At 48.1% G+C, this 16436-nt stretch overlaps 1 protein-coding gene across 1 annotated transcript in view; it reads left to right on the top strand.

Annotated features, from left to right (window-relative positions):
* The first annotated feature begins 1063 nt into the window (after positions 1–1063).
* Positions 1064–16436, top strand: part of LOC116991949 (adenylate kinase isoenzyme 5-like) — a 54463-nt gene continuing 39090 nt past the window's right edge. Inside the window, exons 1-5 of the mRNA XM_033050960.1 lie at positions 1064–1234; positions 10093–10279; positions 12950–13117; positions 13926–14098; positions 15770–15883. Coding sequence (XP_032906851.1) covers positions 1175–1234; positions 10093–10279; positions 12950–13117; positions 13926–14098; positions 15770–15883 — 702 coding nt within the window. The 5' untranslated portion in view covers positions 1064–1174. The remainder of the gene's footprint in view (positions 1235–10092; positions 10280–12949; positions 13118–13925; positions 14099–15769; positions 15884–16436) is intronic.

Raw genomic sequence — 16436 nt, 5'->3', positions numbered from 1 at the left:
CCTTAATGAATCTCAGATAAATTTATTATTGAGGCTCAGAGCTGGAAAAAGATTGCAGCAAATGTAATTTAAAAGAGACTGTGTATCATATCAGGGTAAATCTAATGTTTCCTGCACTCAGAATGGGGCTGGGTTTTATCTGTACATGACATTACCTAGGCAACATTTTGCAGTGAAGATAAATAAATAAATAGGAGATCTCTCGTCTCTCTGTGGAACATGCAGCTCAATGTGACACTGATGGGTGAAACAGAGAAAGTGGGAAAGGAGGAGAGGAGGGGAAAGACAGAGTGTGAGGCAGAAAGCGGGGGAGAAAAAGGACAAAGTGAGCGTGAGAGAGAGAAAAATAGCAAGAAAGAAGAACGGGGTGGGGGTGGGGGGGGTAAAGAAGCAGAGAACATAGGAGGAATAAGGGGGGAGAGACAGAGGCAGACCGGGAGAATGTGTGGGGGAATGGGGCAGACAGAGAGAGGGACTTACAGGGTAAAGTGATCAGAGTAGGGGGAGAGAGAGAGCAAATACGAGAGATAGTGACAGTGAGATTGCCCGTGTGTGTGAGAGAGACTGACAGAGAGGGAGAGGGGAGGTGAGAGACGGGAGAGAAAACGACAGGGAGAGAGAGGGAGTGAGGGAACGACAGAGGGGAGAGAGAAGGAGAGTGAGAGAACAGAGGAGAGAGAGAGAGAGTGGGAAGAAGAAGAGGGTGAGAGAGAACGATAAAGGGGGAGAGATAAGGAGAGTGGTAGGGAGAGAGTGAGAACGACAAACGGAGAGAGAGTGGGAGAGGAAGGGGGAGGAGGATAGAGAGAGAGTGATGGGGAGGAGAGAGAGAAGGGAGGATCAGATGAGTGGGGAGGAGGGACGCAGAGGAGGAGAGGATAGAGAGTGGGAGGAGGAGAGAAGGGAGAGGGAGGGAGAGAGACAGAGTTGGAGGGGGAGGAGAGAGAGAGAGTGGGAGGGAGAGTGGGAGGGGGAGAGGGAGAGCGGGAGGGAGAGAGACAGATAGAGTGGGAGGGAGAGAGAGAGTTGGAGGGGGAGGAGAGAGAGAGTTGGAGGGGGAGGAGAGAGAGAGAGTGGGAGGGAGAGAGGGAGAGAGGGAGCAGGAGCATCAACCTCACTCAGCACCAGGGAATCCTCGAGCTGGGGCAGCAGAGCCGGGCTGGAACCTGTCACGATGAGCAGCAGTGAAGCGAAAGACTACATCTCTAAAAGGGAAATCCCTCTGCTATTCGAGGTAAGGATTCAACACATTAATTTTCACAAATAAACAAACGCTGTGAATCTAACAGGAGGCTGCTCGCTAACGCGACGATACAGAATGTTAAACGTGAATGCGAATGTGAACTGGTGATGCTGGAATGTTTTTACGGTCTGGGTTGGAGGGAGAGGATTGTACCTGGCTGTTTCCATCAGTCGCCGGTGCTCAGGAGATGCCAGAGATGTCCCCTGTTTGACTTCTCATCCCCACTTCCCTATTGACACAGGAAACTGCAGATGCTGGAATCTTGAGCAAAATAAAAAAGTGCTGGAGGAACTCAGTGGGTCAGGCAGCATCCGTGGAGGGAAATGGGCAGATGATGTCTCGGATCGGGACCCTTCTTCAGGCTGATTGTAGGGGGGGGGGGGGGGGGGGGGGGTAGCTGGCAGCTTCGTTCAACTAGCTAATGTACCTTCATCAGTTTGAAAAAGGGGCCCCAACCTGAAACATTGACTGTCCATTTCCCTCCACGGATGCTGCCTGACTTGCTGAGTTCTTCCAACACACTTTGTGTTTAGTTTCTATTACCTTAGCTCATCCCCCCTCCCTGTGTTACAGTCCAATAGCAGTGGTGTGTGTGTGTGTGTGTGTGTGTGTGTGTGTGTGTGTGTGTGTGTGTGTGTGTGTGTGTGTGTGTGTGCACAGCTCCATACACAGTATTGATTGACAGCCGTTCTTTAGGGCGGCCATTCTCAACGGGGGGGGGGGGGGATTTGGCCCTGGCACATTTGAAGGGGGCCACAGACTGAAAACTATGAGAAGGGGAGCCCCAAGTGTTTATGGGGGGGGGGGGGCTGGTACTGAAACGAATAAAGACCTTCATTGGAGTCAATAGTTCCCCTTCTTCATTGTTGGTTCCTTCTCTCGTAGCTTCATTGAGGTAAGATGTGAATTTTTAAATTATTTTCAGAAATAATTTAAAATCCAGTTGAAGTACAACCCACCCAAGTTGAGGCAGAAATTCAAGAGAGTTCGATTGATCTTCAGAGTGAGATTACTGCACGTCGTTAGTTCAGTCAGTTTCAAAACGATTTTTGGATCAAGAGTGATCTGTCGAATAAATCTCCAATACTGTGGGAATAAGGCCAAAGATGTTTTATTGCCTTTCCCTCAGCATATTTGGTTGAGTGCCTCAGTCTCACTATGGGCGCGACCCCCACTCTGCACACTGGCAGTCAGTGGGGTTCAGTAAACGGGGGAACCCACAGGAACTGCACTCACCCATTCATTAGGCTGGTTCAGGAGCAGGACCACTCTCATTTAAAAAAAACCTCACAATTATATTCGTTATATTATTTTTATATAATATAATTATACATAATTGTATATGATTACAGTCATATTTACAAGTCATATATATATTACATATGAGTAAATATATATAGTAAATATAGTGATTACAGTCATAGTGGTCATATGACTGTAATCACAATATATGCTATATACTATATATATATATATATACTCTATATATACAATATATATATTTACTTATATGTTATATATATATATATATATATATATATATATATATATGTGTGTGTGTGTGTGTGTGTGTGTGTGTGTGTGTGTGTGTGTGTGTGTGTATATATATACTGTGACTGAATATATATATATATATACAGGTATATCTATATATATACATACACACACACACACACACATATATATATATAGTATAATAATATATGGTTTAAAGACTGCAACACGGAAATACTGTAGGCTCCCCATTCGATCTCATTTTCTAATTAGTTTAATTAATTAATGTGCAACTTTTGTCACTGACGAGTTATGACTTCCTTCCAAATTATATTTGATCTAAATCTGTGTAAGATTTCATGTAGTTCGGAGACATGATTTCTTGACACATTTTAGAGCCAAGAAACAGAATTGATATCGGGACAAGAGGTGACCTCTGACTGTCATTGTCCCATGTGGAGCCTGATATCATGAAACTTGCAGCAAAGCACCAAGCTGAAGGATCCATTTGGCCTGATATATGTTTAGTTTCATACAGTCTTTAAAAAAAAATTCCAGTATGTCGGATGTTCAGGTTTTCTTGGTGTCTAATAATAAATGATACTCTCTGAAGAAGGGTCTCGACCCGAAACGTCGCTCATTCATTCTCTCCAGATATGCTGAGTTACTCCAGCATTTTGTGTCTACCTTCGATTTTACCAGCATCTGCAGTTCTTTCTTGCACACTCCAGCTTTTGGTGTCTATCTCAGGTAGGAGATGTCAGAAAGACACAAAATGCTGGAGTAACTCAGCGGGACAGGCAGCATCTCTGGGTAGAAGGAATGGGTGACGTATTGGGTCGAGACCCTTCTACAAACCCAGTCTCCAACTCTGAAATAGGCACAAACAGCCGGAGTGTGTAAGGAAGAACTGCAGATGCTGATAAAGTCAAAGGTAGACACGACATGACAATAGACAATAGTCTGAAGAAGGGTCTCGACCCGAAACGTCACAACGTCATACAGAGATGCTGCCTGTCCCACTGAGTTACTCCAGCATTTTGTGTCTGTCTTCGGTTTAAACAACATCTGCAGTTCCTTCCTACACAGTTTGTGGAATTCTCAGCCTCAGAGGGCGGTGGAGGCCGGTTCTCTGGATGCTTTCAAGAGAGAGCTAGATAGGGCTCTTAAAAATAGCGGAGTCAGAGGATATGGGGAGAAGGCAGGAACGGGGTACTGATTGGGGATGATCAGCCATGATCACATTGAATGGCGGTGCTGGCTGGAAGGGCCGAATGGCCTACTCCTGCACCTATTGTCTATTTATAGAAACATAGAAATTAGGTGCAGGAGTAGGCCATTCGGCCCTTCGAGCCTGCACCGCCATTCAATATGATCATGGCTGATCATCCAACTCAGTATCCCGTACCTGCCTTCTCTCCATACCCTCTGATCCCCTTAGCCACAAGGGCCACATCTAACTCCCTCTTAAATATAGCCAATGAACTGGCCTCGACTACCCTCTGTGGCAGAGAGTTCCAGAGATTCACCACTCTCTATTTGGTAGCGGATGTCAGATTGATCAGTGATCCACCCATGTATTGGAGATAGAGCAGGTAACATTCACTGTCCATTCACTGGTGAGACGGGGGCTAAGATTCCGGAACAGGGCGAGAACCCCTCAACAGCACCGGGGGTACCATGGCAACACAAGCACACTAAATTAGCACAAGCCATCATTACCAAGAGGCAGGAGTTGAGCAGCTCCTGATATTCATAGCAATTAAGCCGGCGAGGACCGTGAACAAGCGTGACTTTAGTGAAGTGAGCTCCAGCATTGCACTGGAGGCTGAGAATTGTCCTTTGTACACTCACTGTGTCGGCGACGCAGCCAGCAAACTGGTCGGACACAGTCGCAACCCATCATAGGGAATGTGTCAGTGGCGAGAATAATTACAATCGAGAGCCAGATACCTACAGAGAGAGGGAGTGTCTTGGAGTCACAGGGGTAATTATAGCTGTCAGCCGGTGAAAGCCTTTGCCCTGGCCTCAACAAAGGCGGTGGTTCGCACCAGTGACCCGTGACAGTGTCACCGAGTGTGGTTTAGTTCAGAGACACAGCGCGGAAACAGGCCATTCGGCCAACCAACGATATCCCGCATACTAGCACTATCCTTGATGAGTCTGAAGAAGGGTCTCGACCTTTTCCTTCGCTCCATAGATGCTGCCTCACCCGCTGAGTTTCTCCAGCATTTTTATTACACACACACACTAGGGACAATTTACAATTTTACCAGAAGCCAATTAACCTACAAACCCGCACGTCTTTGGAGTGTGGGAGGAAGCCCGGAGCTCCCGGTGAAAACCCACGCGGGTCACGGGGAGAAGGTACAAACTCCGTACAGACAGCACCCGTGGTCAGGATTGAACCTGGATCTCTGGCGCTGTGAGGCAGCAAGTCTACCTCTGCGACACCATGAGGCGGTGAGGACGATAAACCCTGATATTCCGATCAGAGAGGGAATGAAAGGTTAGAGAGGGAGATCTGGAAAGTTGGAGACATGAGGACATGGCAGGTTAGCCGTGTTCTTATTGACTGGTGGAGCAGCCTCGCTAGGCTCAGTGCCCGGTCCCTGCTCCCATTTTCTTATTAAAAAGCCGCTTACGTTCGTTCAAAAACGGGATCAATAGATTTCTGGGCATTAAGGGAATCGAGCGATATATGGGGAGGGAGCTGGCAAATAGTGCCGCGGTAAAAGATTAGCCAAGGTCTTGATGAATAATGGAGTAGAACCGAAAGGTCACATACCCTTGGCCAGCTTCTATTTCTGATGTTCAGTTTAGTTTAGAGATACAGCGTGGAAACACATCCTTCATCCCACCGAGCCCACGTCGACCAGCGATCCCCGCTCACTAGCACTATCCTACACACAATAGACAATAGGTGCAGGAGTAGGCCATTCGGTCCTTCGAGCCAGCACCGCCATTCAATGTGATCATGGCTGATCATCCCCAATCAGTACCCCATTCCTGCCTTCTCTCTGACTCCGCTATTTTTATGAGCCCTATCTAGCTCTCTCTTGAAAGCATCCAGAGAACCTGCCTCCACCGCCCTCTGAGGCAGAGAATTCCACAGACTCACAACTCTCTGTGAGAAAAAGTGTTTCCTCGTCTCCGTTCTAAATGGTTTACTTCTTATTCTTAAACTGGGACCCCTGGTTCTGGACTCCCCCAACATCGGGAACATGTTTCCTGCCTCTAGCGTGTCCAAACCCTTAACATTCTTATATGCTTCAATGAGATCTCCTCTCATCCTTCTATTGTATCTTGGATGGGAAATGTTGGCGGTGGTATTATTGTGCACTTGATGCCCTCGCCCTACTTGATCATAAGATCATGTGATAGGAGTAGAATTAGGCCATTCGGCCCATCAAGCCTACTCCGCCATTCAATCATGGCTGATCTATCTCTCCCTTGAATCAATTTCAAGCTCCTCCTTTATGTATACAAAGCCCTTAACGGGCTTTCCCCCATCTACATCAAAAATCTGTTAACCCACCATTCTACCTCCAGGTCCCTCAGGCCGGCCGACATGGGGCTACTGACCATCCCGCGGTCCAGGCTTAAGCTCAGGGGTGACTGCGCTTTTGTGGTTGCAGCTCCTAGACTGTGGAACAGCATCCCTCTTCCCATCAGAACTGCCCCCTCCATCGACTCCTTTAAGTCTAGACTCAAAACTTATTTCTACTCACAAGCGTTTCTTGAGGTCCTCTGAGGGGGCGCTGTATGTATGTATTTATGTATGTATTGTTAGATCTATGTAGCACTGTATGTGGCACGTTAGTACCTGCACTGATGTAAAGCACTTTGGTCAACGAGAGTTGTTTTTAAATGTGCTATAGAAATAAAACTGACTTGACTTGACTTGACTTGACTTGAATCCCTCCTACCTTTCCCCATAACCTCTGACACTTGTACAAATCAAAAATTGTCATGAATTGGGGAGATGCTGTCAGAGCAGCGTGGGCTAGTATCTACAACGCAAGAACAACAGATGGCACAATGGGCTAAGTGTTCGGCTGGCAACCGGTAGGTAGCCGGTTCGAATCCCGCTTGGAGTGCATACTGTCATTGTGTCCTTGGGCAAGACACTTCACCCACCTTTGCCTGTGTGTGAATGTGTGTGAATGTGTGTGAGTGATTGGTGGTGGTCGGAGGGGCCGTAGGCGCAGATTGGCAGCCACGCTTCTGTCAGTCTGCCCCAGGGCAGCTGTGGCTACAGAAGTAGCTTACCACCACCGAGTGTGACTGAGGAGTGAATGAATAATGCGATGTAAAGCGCCTTGAGTATTAGAAAGGCGCTATATAAATCCCATCCATTATTATTATTATTATTACCATGCCTTATGAAGTTGTTACCCAAGGGAGCCCTGGTGATAAAAGGAAGGAATACTTAGAAGATAGACACAAAATGCTGGAGTAACTCAGCGGGACAGGCAGCATCTCTGGAGAGAAGGGATGGGTGACGTTTCGGGTCGAGGACCTTCTTCAAGCTAAAAGTCTGGGGAGAGGAAGATGAAAGATATGGAACGGTATGGTGTGAAAAACGAGAGATCAAAGGGGATAAAGCTTAAGGAGAATGTAGAATAGATCATTGTTAGCTGAGGGGAAGCTAACAATGAGGCATACAATGTAAAATGTAATCAGGAGGACAGTCGGACTGGTCGGAGAACTAGGATGGGGAGGGATGGAGGGAGAGGGAAAGCAAGGGTTACTTGAAGTTAGAGAAGTCAATATTTATATCAAAGATAGACACCAAATGCTGGAGTAACTCAGCGGGACAGGCATCATCTCTGGAGAGAAGTACTGGGTGACGTTTCGAGTCGAGACCCTTCTTCAGACTGAATATTCATACTGCTGGGTTGTAAACTGAAATATGAGGTGCTGTTAATACTTATGTTTGGTGTATGTGGTGCCAATCTAGCGTTTAAGGTGCCCCGTAGACAGGAGTTGTTGTTATTGCTGTCGAGGGAGTGGGTGAGTTTCTTGGTTGAATAACTGTGGGGGTGGGCGGAGGGTGAGGAGTCTTCTGAATCACACTTCTGTGAACAAACACCTCCACACTCAGCATATTAGCATTCCAAGCGGAATAAGTCCAGTCTCTGCCAGCAGCGCTGTGCCTGATGGCAAGTCAGAGGACAACATTGATCGTTAACAAATCCTCTTAATGTAAAATATCTGCTGTCCTTTCAAAGCTATTAAAAGATTTCAAAAGTGGCTTCTTAAAAATCAATGCTGTCAGTTATTGATTCCTTGATGATTATTTATACATGTGATGAATGAATCCATGTTGGTCAGTCCTGTGGTGCAGTTTTTAACTCCAAATTAATTATCAATACTATATTCATTGTTGATCCCAATTGATTATTGATTCTGTGTTGGTAATCATGTGATGCATTTTTAAATTCCATTTTGATTATTGATTCTATGTTGATTATTCATCCCGTGATTATTGATTCCACATTCATCATCATGTGATGTGATATTTGATTCCATGTTGATTATTGATTCTATGTTTATTATTGATCTCAAGTGATTGTTGATTCTGTTTTTGATTATTGATTCGATGCTGATTATTCATCCCGTGATTATTGATTCCATGTTGTAGGAAGGAACTGCAGATGCTGGTTTACACCGAAGATAGAGACAAAATGCTGGAGTAACTCAGCGGGACTGGCAGCATCTCTGGAGAGAAGGAATAGGTGACTTTTCGGGTCAGTCTGAAAAAGGGTCTTGACCCGAAATATCACCCATTCCTTCTCTCCAGAGATGCTGCCTGTCCCGCTGAGTTACTCCAGCATTTTGTGTCTATTATTGATTCGATGTCGGTAATCATGTGATTCCGTGTTAATTATTGATTCGACATTATTTATTCACTCCAAGTGGTTATTGATTCAATGTTGGTAATCACGTGATGCAGTTTTGATTCCATATTGATTATTGATTCTACATTGATTATTGATCTCGAATGATTATTGATTCCATGTTGTTAATCATGTGGCGTGATATTTGATTCCACATCAATTATTGATTCCATGTTGATTATTCACCCAAGTGATCATTGATCCCACTGATTATTTGAGCCACATAAGTATCTGAAGAGGGACTGGGGGGGGGGGGAGAATCTCACTGTACCAAGTACACGTGACAATGAAGTATCGGTCAATGAAAGGTAATTATTTGTTAGCAGTGGGGAGAGATTTGGGGTAGAGTTGGAGACCGAGGTGCCACTGGGTTTGAGTCAATAGGTTCAGTAGCCCCAGTCTGCGCTGTAGCTATTCAACGATTCCAGATCATCACTGATTTCACCTTGACTATTGATTCCATGTGAATATCATCCCATTGATTTTTAGTCATAGCGTGATACAGGCCCTTCGGCCCAACTTGCCCACACCGACCAACATGCCCCAGCTACACCTGTCCCACCTGCCTGCATTTGGCCCATATCCCTCGAAACCTGTCCTATCCACATACCTGTCTAATTGCTACTTGAAAGTTATGACAGTCCCTGCCTCAACAACCTCCATCCACCCTTGGTGTGAAAGAGTCAGATTCCTATAAAACCTTTCCCCCTTCACCTTAAACGTATGCATTAGGGTTCTCGATTCCCCTACTCTGGGCAAGAGACTCTGTGCGTCCCCCTGATCTGCACCTACCATGTACCTCAGGGTTTAACCTTTTAAAAAAAATTTAAATTATAGAAATAATTTAAATCAAAAATAAACATACAAATTAACACAATCAAAGACTGCCTACGTTGACAGTTTTACGAACAATCGATCATCAAATTAGTATAACGCCAACTTTATCAACAAAACACTTCTCCCACGGTGACCAGCGTTGACGGAAGGCCTCCAGAGTTCCCGTGGACACTGCATGTTCCCTCTCCAGGGACACGCGCGCACGGACATAGGCCCGGAAAAGGGGCAGGCAGTCGACTACCCGCTGCCTGGACCTCGCCAATGGCCATCTTGGCCAGGCCCAGGAGCAGACCGACAGGGAGATCCCCCCCCCTCCCTCCCTCCCTTCTCCCCTCTGTACTGGCTGCCCAAATATCAGGAGTCTGGGGCTAAAATGTAGCCAAGACTTGAGGAGCAGCCCCTTCAGATCATCAAAATCATCATCTTCTGACACAAAGTTCAGATCATCATCAGAACAGGGGGTGCAACCTTTCACACTGCATGTACACGTGGATCACAGTCTCTTCCTCTTTCCTTGGGTTGATCCCATGTCCGCGAGTGATCTTGCCTTCGATCCTCTGTCTCTCCTGGGTCGGGCGTTAGTGCCAGGCTGATCCCTGTGTGCTTCTTCCCCAGAGTATGTTGACGGGCCTCATGTACCACCGCCCCGATGAACCCATCGAATACCTGGAGAACTGCCTGAAGAAAGTGAAGGAGATCGGCGGACTGGAGAGGGTGCGATGGGATACCTTCATCGCTCAGGAGCGGCGGGCATTGCCTCCTGTCAGCGGGAGCCAGGCCAGGAGGGCCCTCTACCGAAGTGGTAACTCCCACTGCCCTCTCTATCCATGTGGATGTGGAGACGATGTTCCCACCAGTCAGTGAGTCAAGGGCACTGGGCCTGTACTCACTGGAGTTTAGATGAATGAAGGGGGGGGACCTCATTGAAAAGCACAGAATAGTGAAAAGCTTGGATAGAGTGGATGTGGAGAGGATGTTTCCACTAGTGGGAGAGTCTAGGACCTGAGCAGCAGCAGCAAAACTAGACAGGGATCAAATCAGCAATGATGTTTGATCTACAACAGCCTCAGAATAAAAAGACATTCCTTTAGGAAGGAGATGAGGAGGAATATCTTTAGTCAGAGGGTGGTGAATCTGTGGAATTCATTGCCACAGAAGGCTGTGGAGGCCATCAATGGATATTTTTAAGGCAGAGATTGATAGATTCTTGATTAGTACGGGTATCAGGGGTTATGGGGAGAAGGCAGGAGAATGGGGTTAAGACGGGGAGATAGATCAGCCATGGTTGAATGGCGGAATAGACTTGATGGGCAGAATGGCCTAAATCTGCTCCTATCACTTATGAACACCCACCCTAAGCCACCCCCCTGGTCAGAAGACCAGCTGGGAGTCCACAAGAGTGGATGACAGGGCTGGTATAAGCTGATGGGATGGGGAGGGTTTTTGACCACTCTCTGATGCAGAACACTATCCTGCTCAACCTCTCTCTATAGCTCAGGCCCTCGAGTCCTGGCAACATCCTCGTAAATCTTCTCTGTACCCTTTCCAGCTTGATAACATCTTCCCCACAACATGGTGACCAAACCTGAACACAATATCCTAAATGTGGCCTCACCAACCTCGTAGATAACAGCAGCATCACCTTCCAACTCCTGTACTTAATACCAAAGATCCTACAGCGAGCAAGATAGATCACTCGACGAAAAAGACGTAGTACGGTCATGGGCAGATCCATGGGTAATTTTCGGCCCCATTTCCGTAACCGGCTTCCGTCTCCGCACCAAAGATCCCGTAGCGGAGCAAAGATACTAGTGCGGAGACGGAAGCCGGTTACGGAAACATCCTCGTAAAAATAAAAGTTCTCTGGTAAAAATTTTCTCCTCATTTTCAGAATTATAATTTATTAACACAAACTGTTCCCCCGCAACGTTGATTACACTGCGAGTCGGGTCAGGTCGGGTCGGGTCGGGTTGGGTTACTGAAATGGATGAAAAAAAGGCCCACGTTCCGCTCCGTTGCGTACTACACGTCAGCCCATTGCATTTAGCAGGAGTGGTCTATCTTGCTCCGCTATAGAATCTTTGCTTAATACTAGGGCCGATGAAGGCCAATGTGCCAAAAGCCTTTCTGCTCCCATGACTTTTTGAACTTTATAATTTATTGCACTATGTTTATAAAGTTCGTCCATCCAACACGGGGATCGTGGAAGCATCTGGGCTTCACCATCCGATTTCTGGGGAGTGACGGACCTTATGAGTTTTGAGTCAAATTAACTGAAGGTGACACAAAGTCAGATTATAACGGTGGAAACACATTGCTGAAGCGGCAAGAGGAAAATTAAAATGTGACAACACCTTTCACATTAACAAAAGTGGAATGTTGTCATTTAACACTGGCCATTGAAGATAAAAATTCACGTTTGTTTAAGTGATGCTGTGGGCTTAAGTTGAATCCTAGTGGAATTATGTGGGCGTACAAATGCCTGGAGCTGAATGCAAATCAGCCCAGCTACACTGTCAAAGGTGGGGAATTGTACAGTGAGAGGGTGGCTGGGGTTGGTGGGCAAGAGATGGTCGGCCTGTAGTAACAGAAAGAAATGGGGTCAGAAGGAAGGGGTGACACGGCTGTAGAGGTGCTGCCTCACAGCGCCAGTGAACCGGGTTCCATGCTGACCTGTACGGAGTTTGTACGTTTTCCCTGTGACCGCGTGGGTTTCCTCCGGGTGCTCCGGTTTCCTCCCACACTCCAAAGGCGCGCAGGTTTGAAGGTTGATTGGCTCCGGTAAATGGTAAATTGTCCCTTTGTGAGTAGAATGGAACCAGTGCATGGGGTAACTGCTGGTCAGCATGCACTGGGTGGGCCGAAGGGCCTTTTTCCACGCTGTATCTATAAAGTCTAAGGTCTAAATCAGGGATGGGGTCAGAGAGCAAGGTATGGGGTCAGAGAGCAGGGATGGGGGTCAGAGAGCAGGGCATGGGGGTCAGAGAGCAGGGCATGGGGGTCAGAGAGCAGGGGATGGGGATGGGGTCAGAGAGCAGGGGATGGGGTCAGAGAGCAGGGGATGGGGGTCAGAGAGCAGGGATGGGGTCATGGAGAATGAGATGGGGTCAGAGAGCAGGGATGGGGTCAGAGAGCAGGGGATGGGGGTCAGAGAGCAGGGGATGGGGTCAGAGAGCAGGGGATGGGGGTCAGAGAGGCAGGGATGGGGTCAGAGAGCAAGGCATGGGGTCAGAGAGCAGGGATGGGGTCAGAGAGAGGGGATGGGGGTCAGAGAGCAAGGCATGGGGTCAGAGAGCAGGGATGGGGTCAGAGAGCAAGGCATGGGGTCAGAGAGCAGGGGATGGGGATGGGGTCAGAGAGCAGGGCATGGAGGTCAGAGAGCAGGAGTGGAGAGGTTGACCTCCTCCAGGCTGTGACTTGTTGCTTACTGTGCTCTCACTGTGAGTGTCCCTTGTCTCCCCTCCACTCCCAGTGCTCTCGGAGAGTCACAGCCTGGCCACCGACCGCTACGACCGACTGCCCCCCATCCACCAGTTCTCCATCGAGAGCGACACAGACCTGTCGGAGACGGACGAACTGATCGAGGAGTACGTGCTGTTTGACCCCGCAAAGCCCAGGCCAAGGGTCATCCTCGTCATCGGTAAGTTCATCGCCGAGGAAGAGCGCAGGAAATTGCAAAGAGTTGCCGATGTGGCCCAGTCCATCACACAGACCAGGCTAGACACAAATTGCTGGAGTAACTCAGCAGGTCAGACAACATCTGTGGGGAAAAGCAATGGGTGACGTTTCAGGTTGGCCCATTCCTTCTCTCCAGAGATGCTGCCTGTCCCGCTGAGTTACTCCAGCATTTTGTGTCTATCTTCGGTTTAAACCAGCATCTGCCAGGACTCGAGGGTGTGAGCTATAGGGAGAGGTTGAGCAGGCTGGGACTCTATTCTTTGGAGCGCAGGAGGATGAGGGGTGATCTTATAGAGGAGCATAAAATCATGAGAGGAATAGATCGGGTAGATGCACAGTCTCTTGCCCAGAGTAGGGGAATCGAGGACCAGCGGACAGAGGTTTAAGGTGAAGGGAAATAAATTTAATGGGAGTCTGAGGGGTAACTTTTTCACACAAAGGGTGGTGGGTGTATGGAACAAGCTACCAGAGGACGTAGTTGAGGCTGGGACTATCCCAACATTTAAGAAGCAGTTAGACAGGTACGTGGATAGAACAGGTTTGGAGGGATATGGGCCAAATGCGGGCATGTGGGACTAATGTAGCTGGGACATTGTTGGCCAGTGTGGGCAAGTTGGGATGAAGGGCCTGTTTCCACACTGTATCACTCTATGACTCTTTCTGCAATTGCTTCCTACACATAATCATCCTTGGCTTGTGTGTCTTCAGGTTTTCTTTCCTTTCTGGCGCTCACTCTATCTCTCGCGCTCTCTCGTTCCCTCCTTCTGTAGGGGGTCCAGCCAGCGGCAAGGGTACGCAGAGCATGAAGATGGCGGAGTGCTACGGATTCATCTACATCTCGGTGGGCGAGCTTCTGCGGGAGAAGATGCTGCACAACGCCACCACCAACAGGAAGTGGGGCCTGATAGCAAAAATCATCACCAACGGCGAGCTGGCACCACAGGTAACTGCAAGGTGGGGCCACAGGTAACAGTGAGGTGGGGCCACAGGTAACAGCAAGGTGGGGCCACAGGTAACAGTGAGGTGGGGCCACAGGTAACAGCAAGGTGGGGCCACAGGTAACAGTGAGGTGGGGCCACAGGTAACAGCAAGGTGGGGCCACAGGTAACAGCAAGGTGGGGCTACAGGTAATGGTGGGGCTGTGGGTAACAGCAAGGTGGGGCCACAGGTAACAGCAAGGTGGGGCCACAGGTAACAGCTAGGTGGGGCTACAGGTAATGGTGGGGCTGCGGGTAACAGCAAGGTGGGGCCACAGGTAACAGCAAGGTGGGGCCACAGGTAACTGCAAGGTGGGGCCACATGTAACTGCAAGGTAGGGCCACAGGTAATACTGGGGGCGCAGGTAACAGCAAGGTGGGGCCACAGGTAACAGCAAGGTGGGGCCACAGGTAACTGCAAGGTGGGGCCACCGGTAACAGCAAGGTGGGGCCACATGTAACTGCAAGGTAGGGCCACAGGTAATGCTGGGGGCGCAGGTAACAGTGGGGCTGCAGGTAATGGTGGGGCCACAGGTAACGGCAAGCTAAAAGAGAGGAAGGGCAGGAACAAGGGTGGCAGGTAATAGATGAACACAGGTGAACACATATTACCTGTCATACTTTGTCTTGCCCCTCCTAGCTTTATACTAGCTTTCTTCCCCCCCCCCCCCCCCCCACCTCCACTGTACAATCAGGCTAACGAACGTTCCCAACTTGAAACACCACCTCTCCAGACCTCCTGATCTGAAACGTCACCTGTCCATGTTCTCCAGAGATGCTGCCTGACCCGTTGAGTTACTCCAGCACTTTTTGTTTGTAAACTAGCATCTGCAGTTCCTTTGTTTCTACATAGAGCATTGTCCGATTTGATTGGAGAGCATGCAATAAACAAAAGCTCTTCACTGTACCTTGGCACACGTGACACTAATCAACCTAAACCATCGCCGCAAATCTCCTCTCGCTTGACAGCCACAACTTCCGTTTCCATAGTGACGCCAATGTAGCAGAAACATCCCAATTTTCTTGAGGGAAGTGTCGTCAAACAAGGACTTGGACTGAGCCTCATGTTTGGTTTTAAAGAATGTGTTAGAACACAGAAACGGCCCAACTTGCCCACCCCGACCAACATGTCCGATCTTCACAAGTCCCACCTGGCTGCTTTGTCCCCTATCCCTCTAAACCTTTCCTATCCATGTACTTGTCCAAATGTTTTTTTTAAAGTTGTTATAGTTTCAGCCTCAACTACCTCCTCTGGCAGCTCGTTTCATATACCAAATATCCAAAGGCTTCTTAAACGCCACTATTATATCTGCCTCCACCACCATCTCATCCCTCTAAGCCCATCCTATCCATGTGTCTACCAGTCTAATTGTGTAGGAAGGAACTGCAGATGCTGGTTTAAACCGAAGAGAAACACAAAAAGCTGGAGTATCTCAGCGGGACAGGCAGCATCTCTGGAGAGAAGGAATGGGTGAAGATTCGGGTCGAGAATGGTCTTCGAACCGAAACCTCACCTATTCCTCCCCAGAGATGCTGCCTGTCCCATTGAGCTACTCCAGCTTTTTGTGTCTACCTGTTTAATTGTTTGTTAAACGTTGTGGTAGTGCGATGTTTGACTCCTCACACTCCTTCCACAGGAGACAACCATAAATGAGATTAAGCAGCAGTTGATGCAGCAGCCAGATGCCCAGGGCTTTGTCATCGATGGATTCCCACGGGAGGTGTCCCAAGCCATCTGCTTCGATGATCAGGTGCAGTCATCACTCCTTCATAAGTTCAAGGAGCAGAATTGGGCCATTCGGCCCATCAAGTCTACTCCGCCAATCAATCATGGCTGATCTATCTCTCCCTCCTAACCCCATTCTCCTGCCTTCTCCCCATAACCCCTGACACCCGCACTAATCAAGAATCTATCAATCTCTGCCTTAAAAATACCCATTCACGTGGCCTCCACAGCCGTCTGTGGCAATGAATTCCACAGATTCACCACCCTCTGACTCAAAAGATTCCTCCTCATCTCCTTCCTAAAGGAACGTCCTTTTATTCTGAGGCTATTGTAGACCAAACATTGACTTGGTCTCCACAGCCTTCTGTGGCAATGAATTCCACAGATTCACCACCCTCTGACTCAAAAAAATCCTCCTCATCTCTTTCCTAAAGGAACGTCGTTTTATTCTGAGGCTGTTGTAGATCAAACATTGACTTGGTCTCCACAGCCTTCTGTGGCAATGAATTCCACAGATTCTCATCATATCCTTTATAAAGGTACATCCTTTTATTCTGAGGCTGTGCCCTCTGGTCCTA

This window comes from Amblyraja radiata, chromosome 35, assembly GCF_010909765.2.
Source record: "Amblyraja radiata isolate CabotCenter1 chromosome 35, sAmbRad1.1.pri, whole genome shotgun sequence".
Lineage (NCBI taxonomy): Eukaryota > Metazoa > Chordata > Chondrichthyes > Rajiformes > Rajidae > Amblyraja > Amblyraja radiata.
This window is presented reverse-complemented; position numbering and strand designations above follow the sequence as displayed.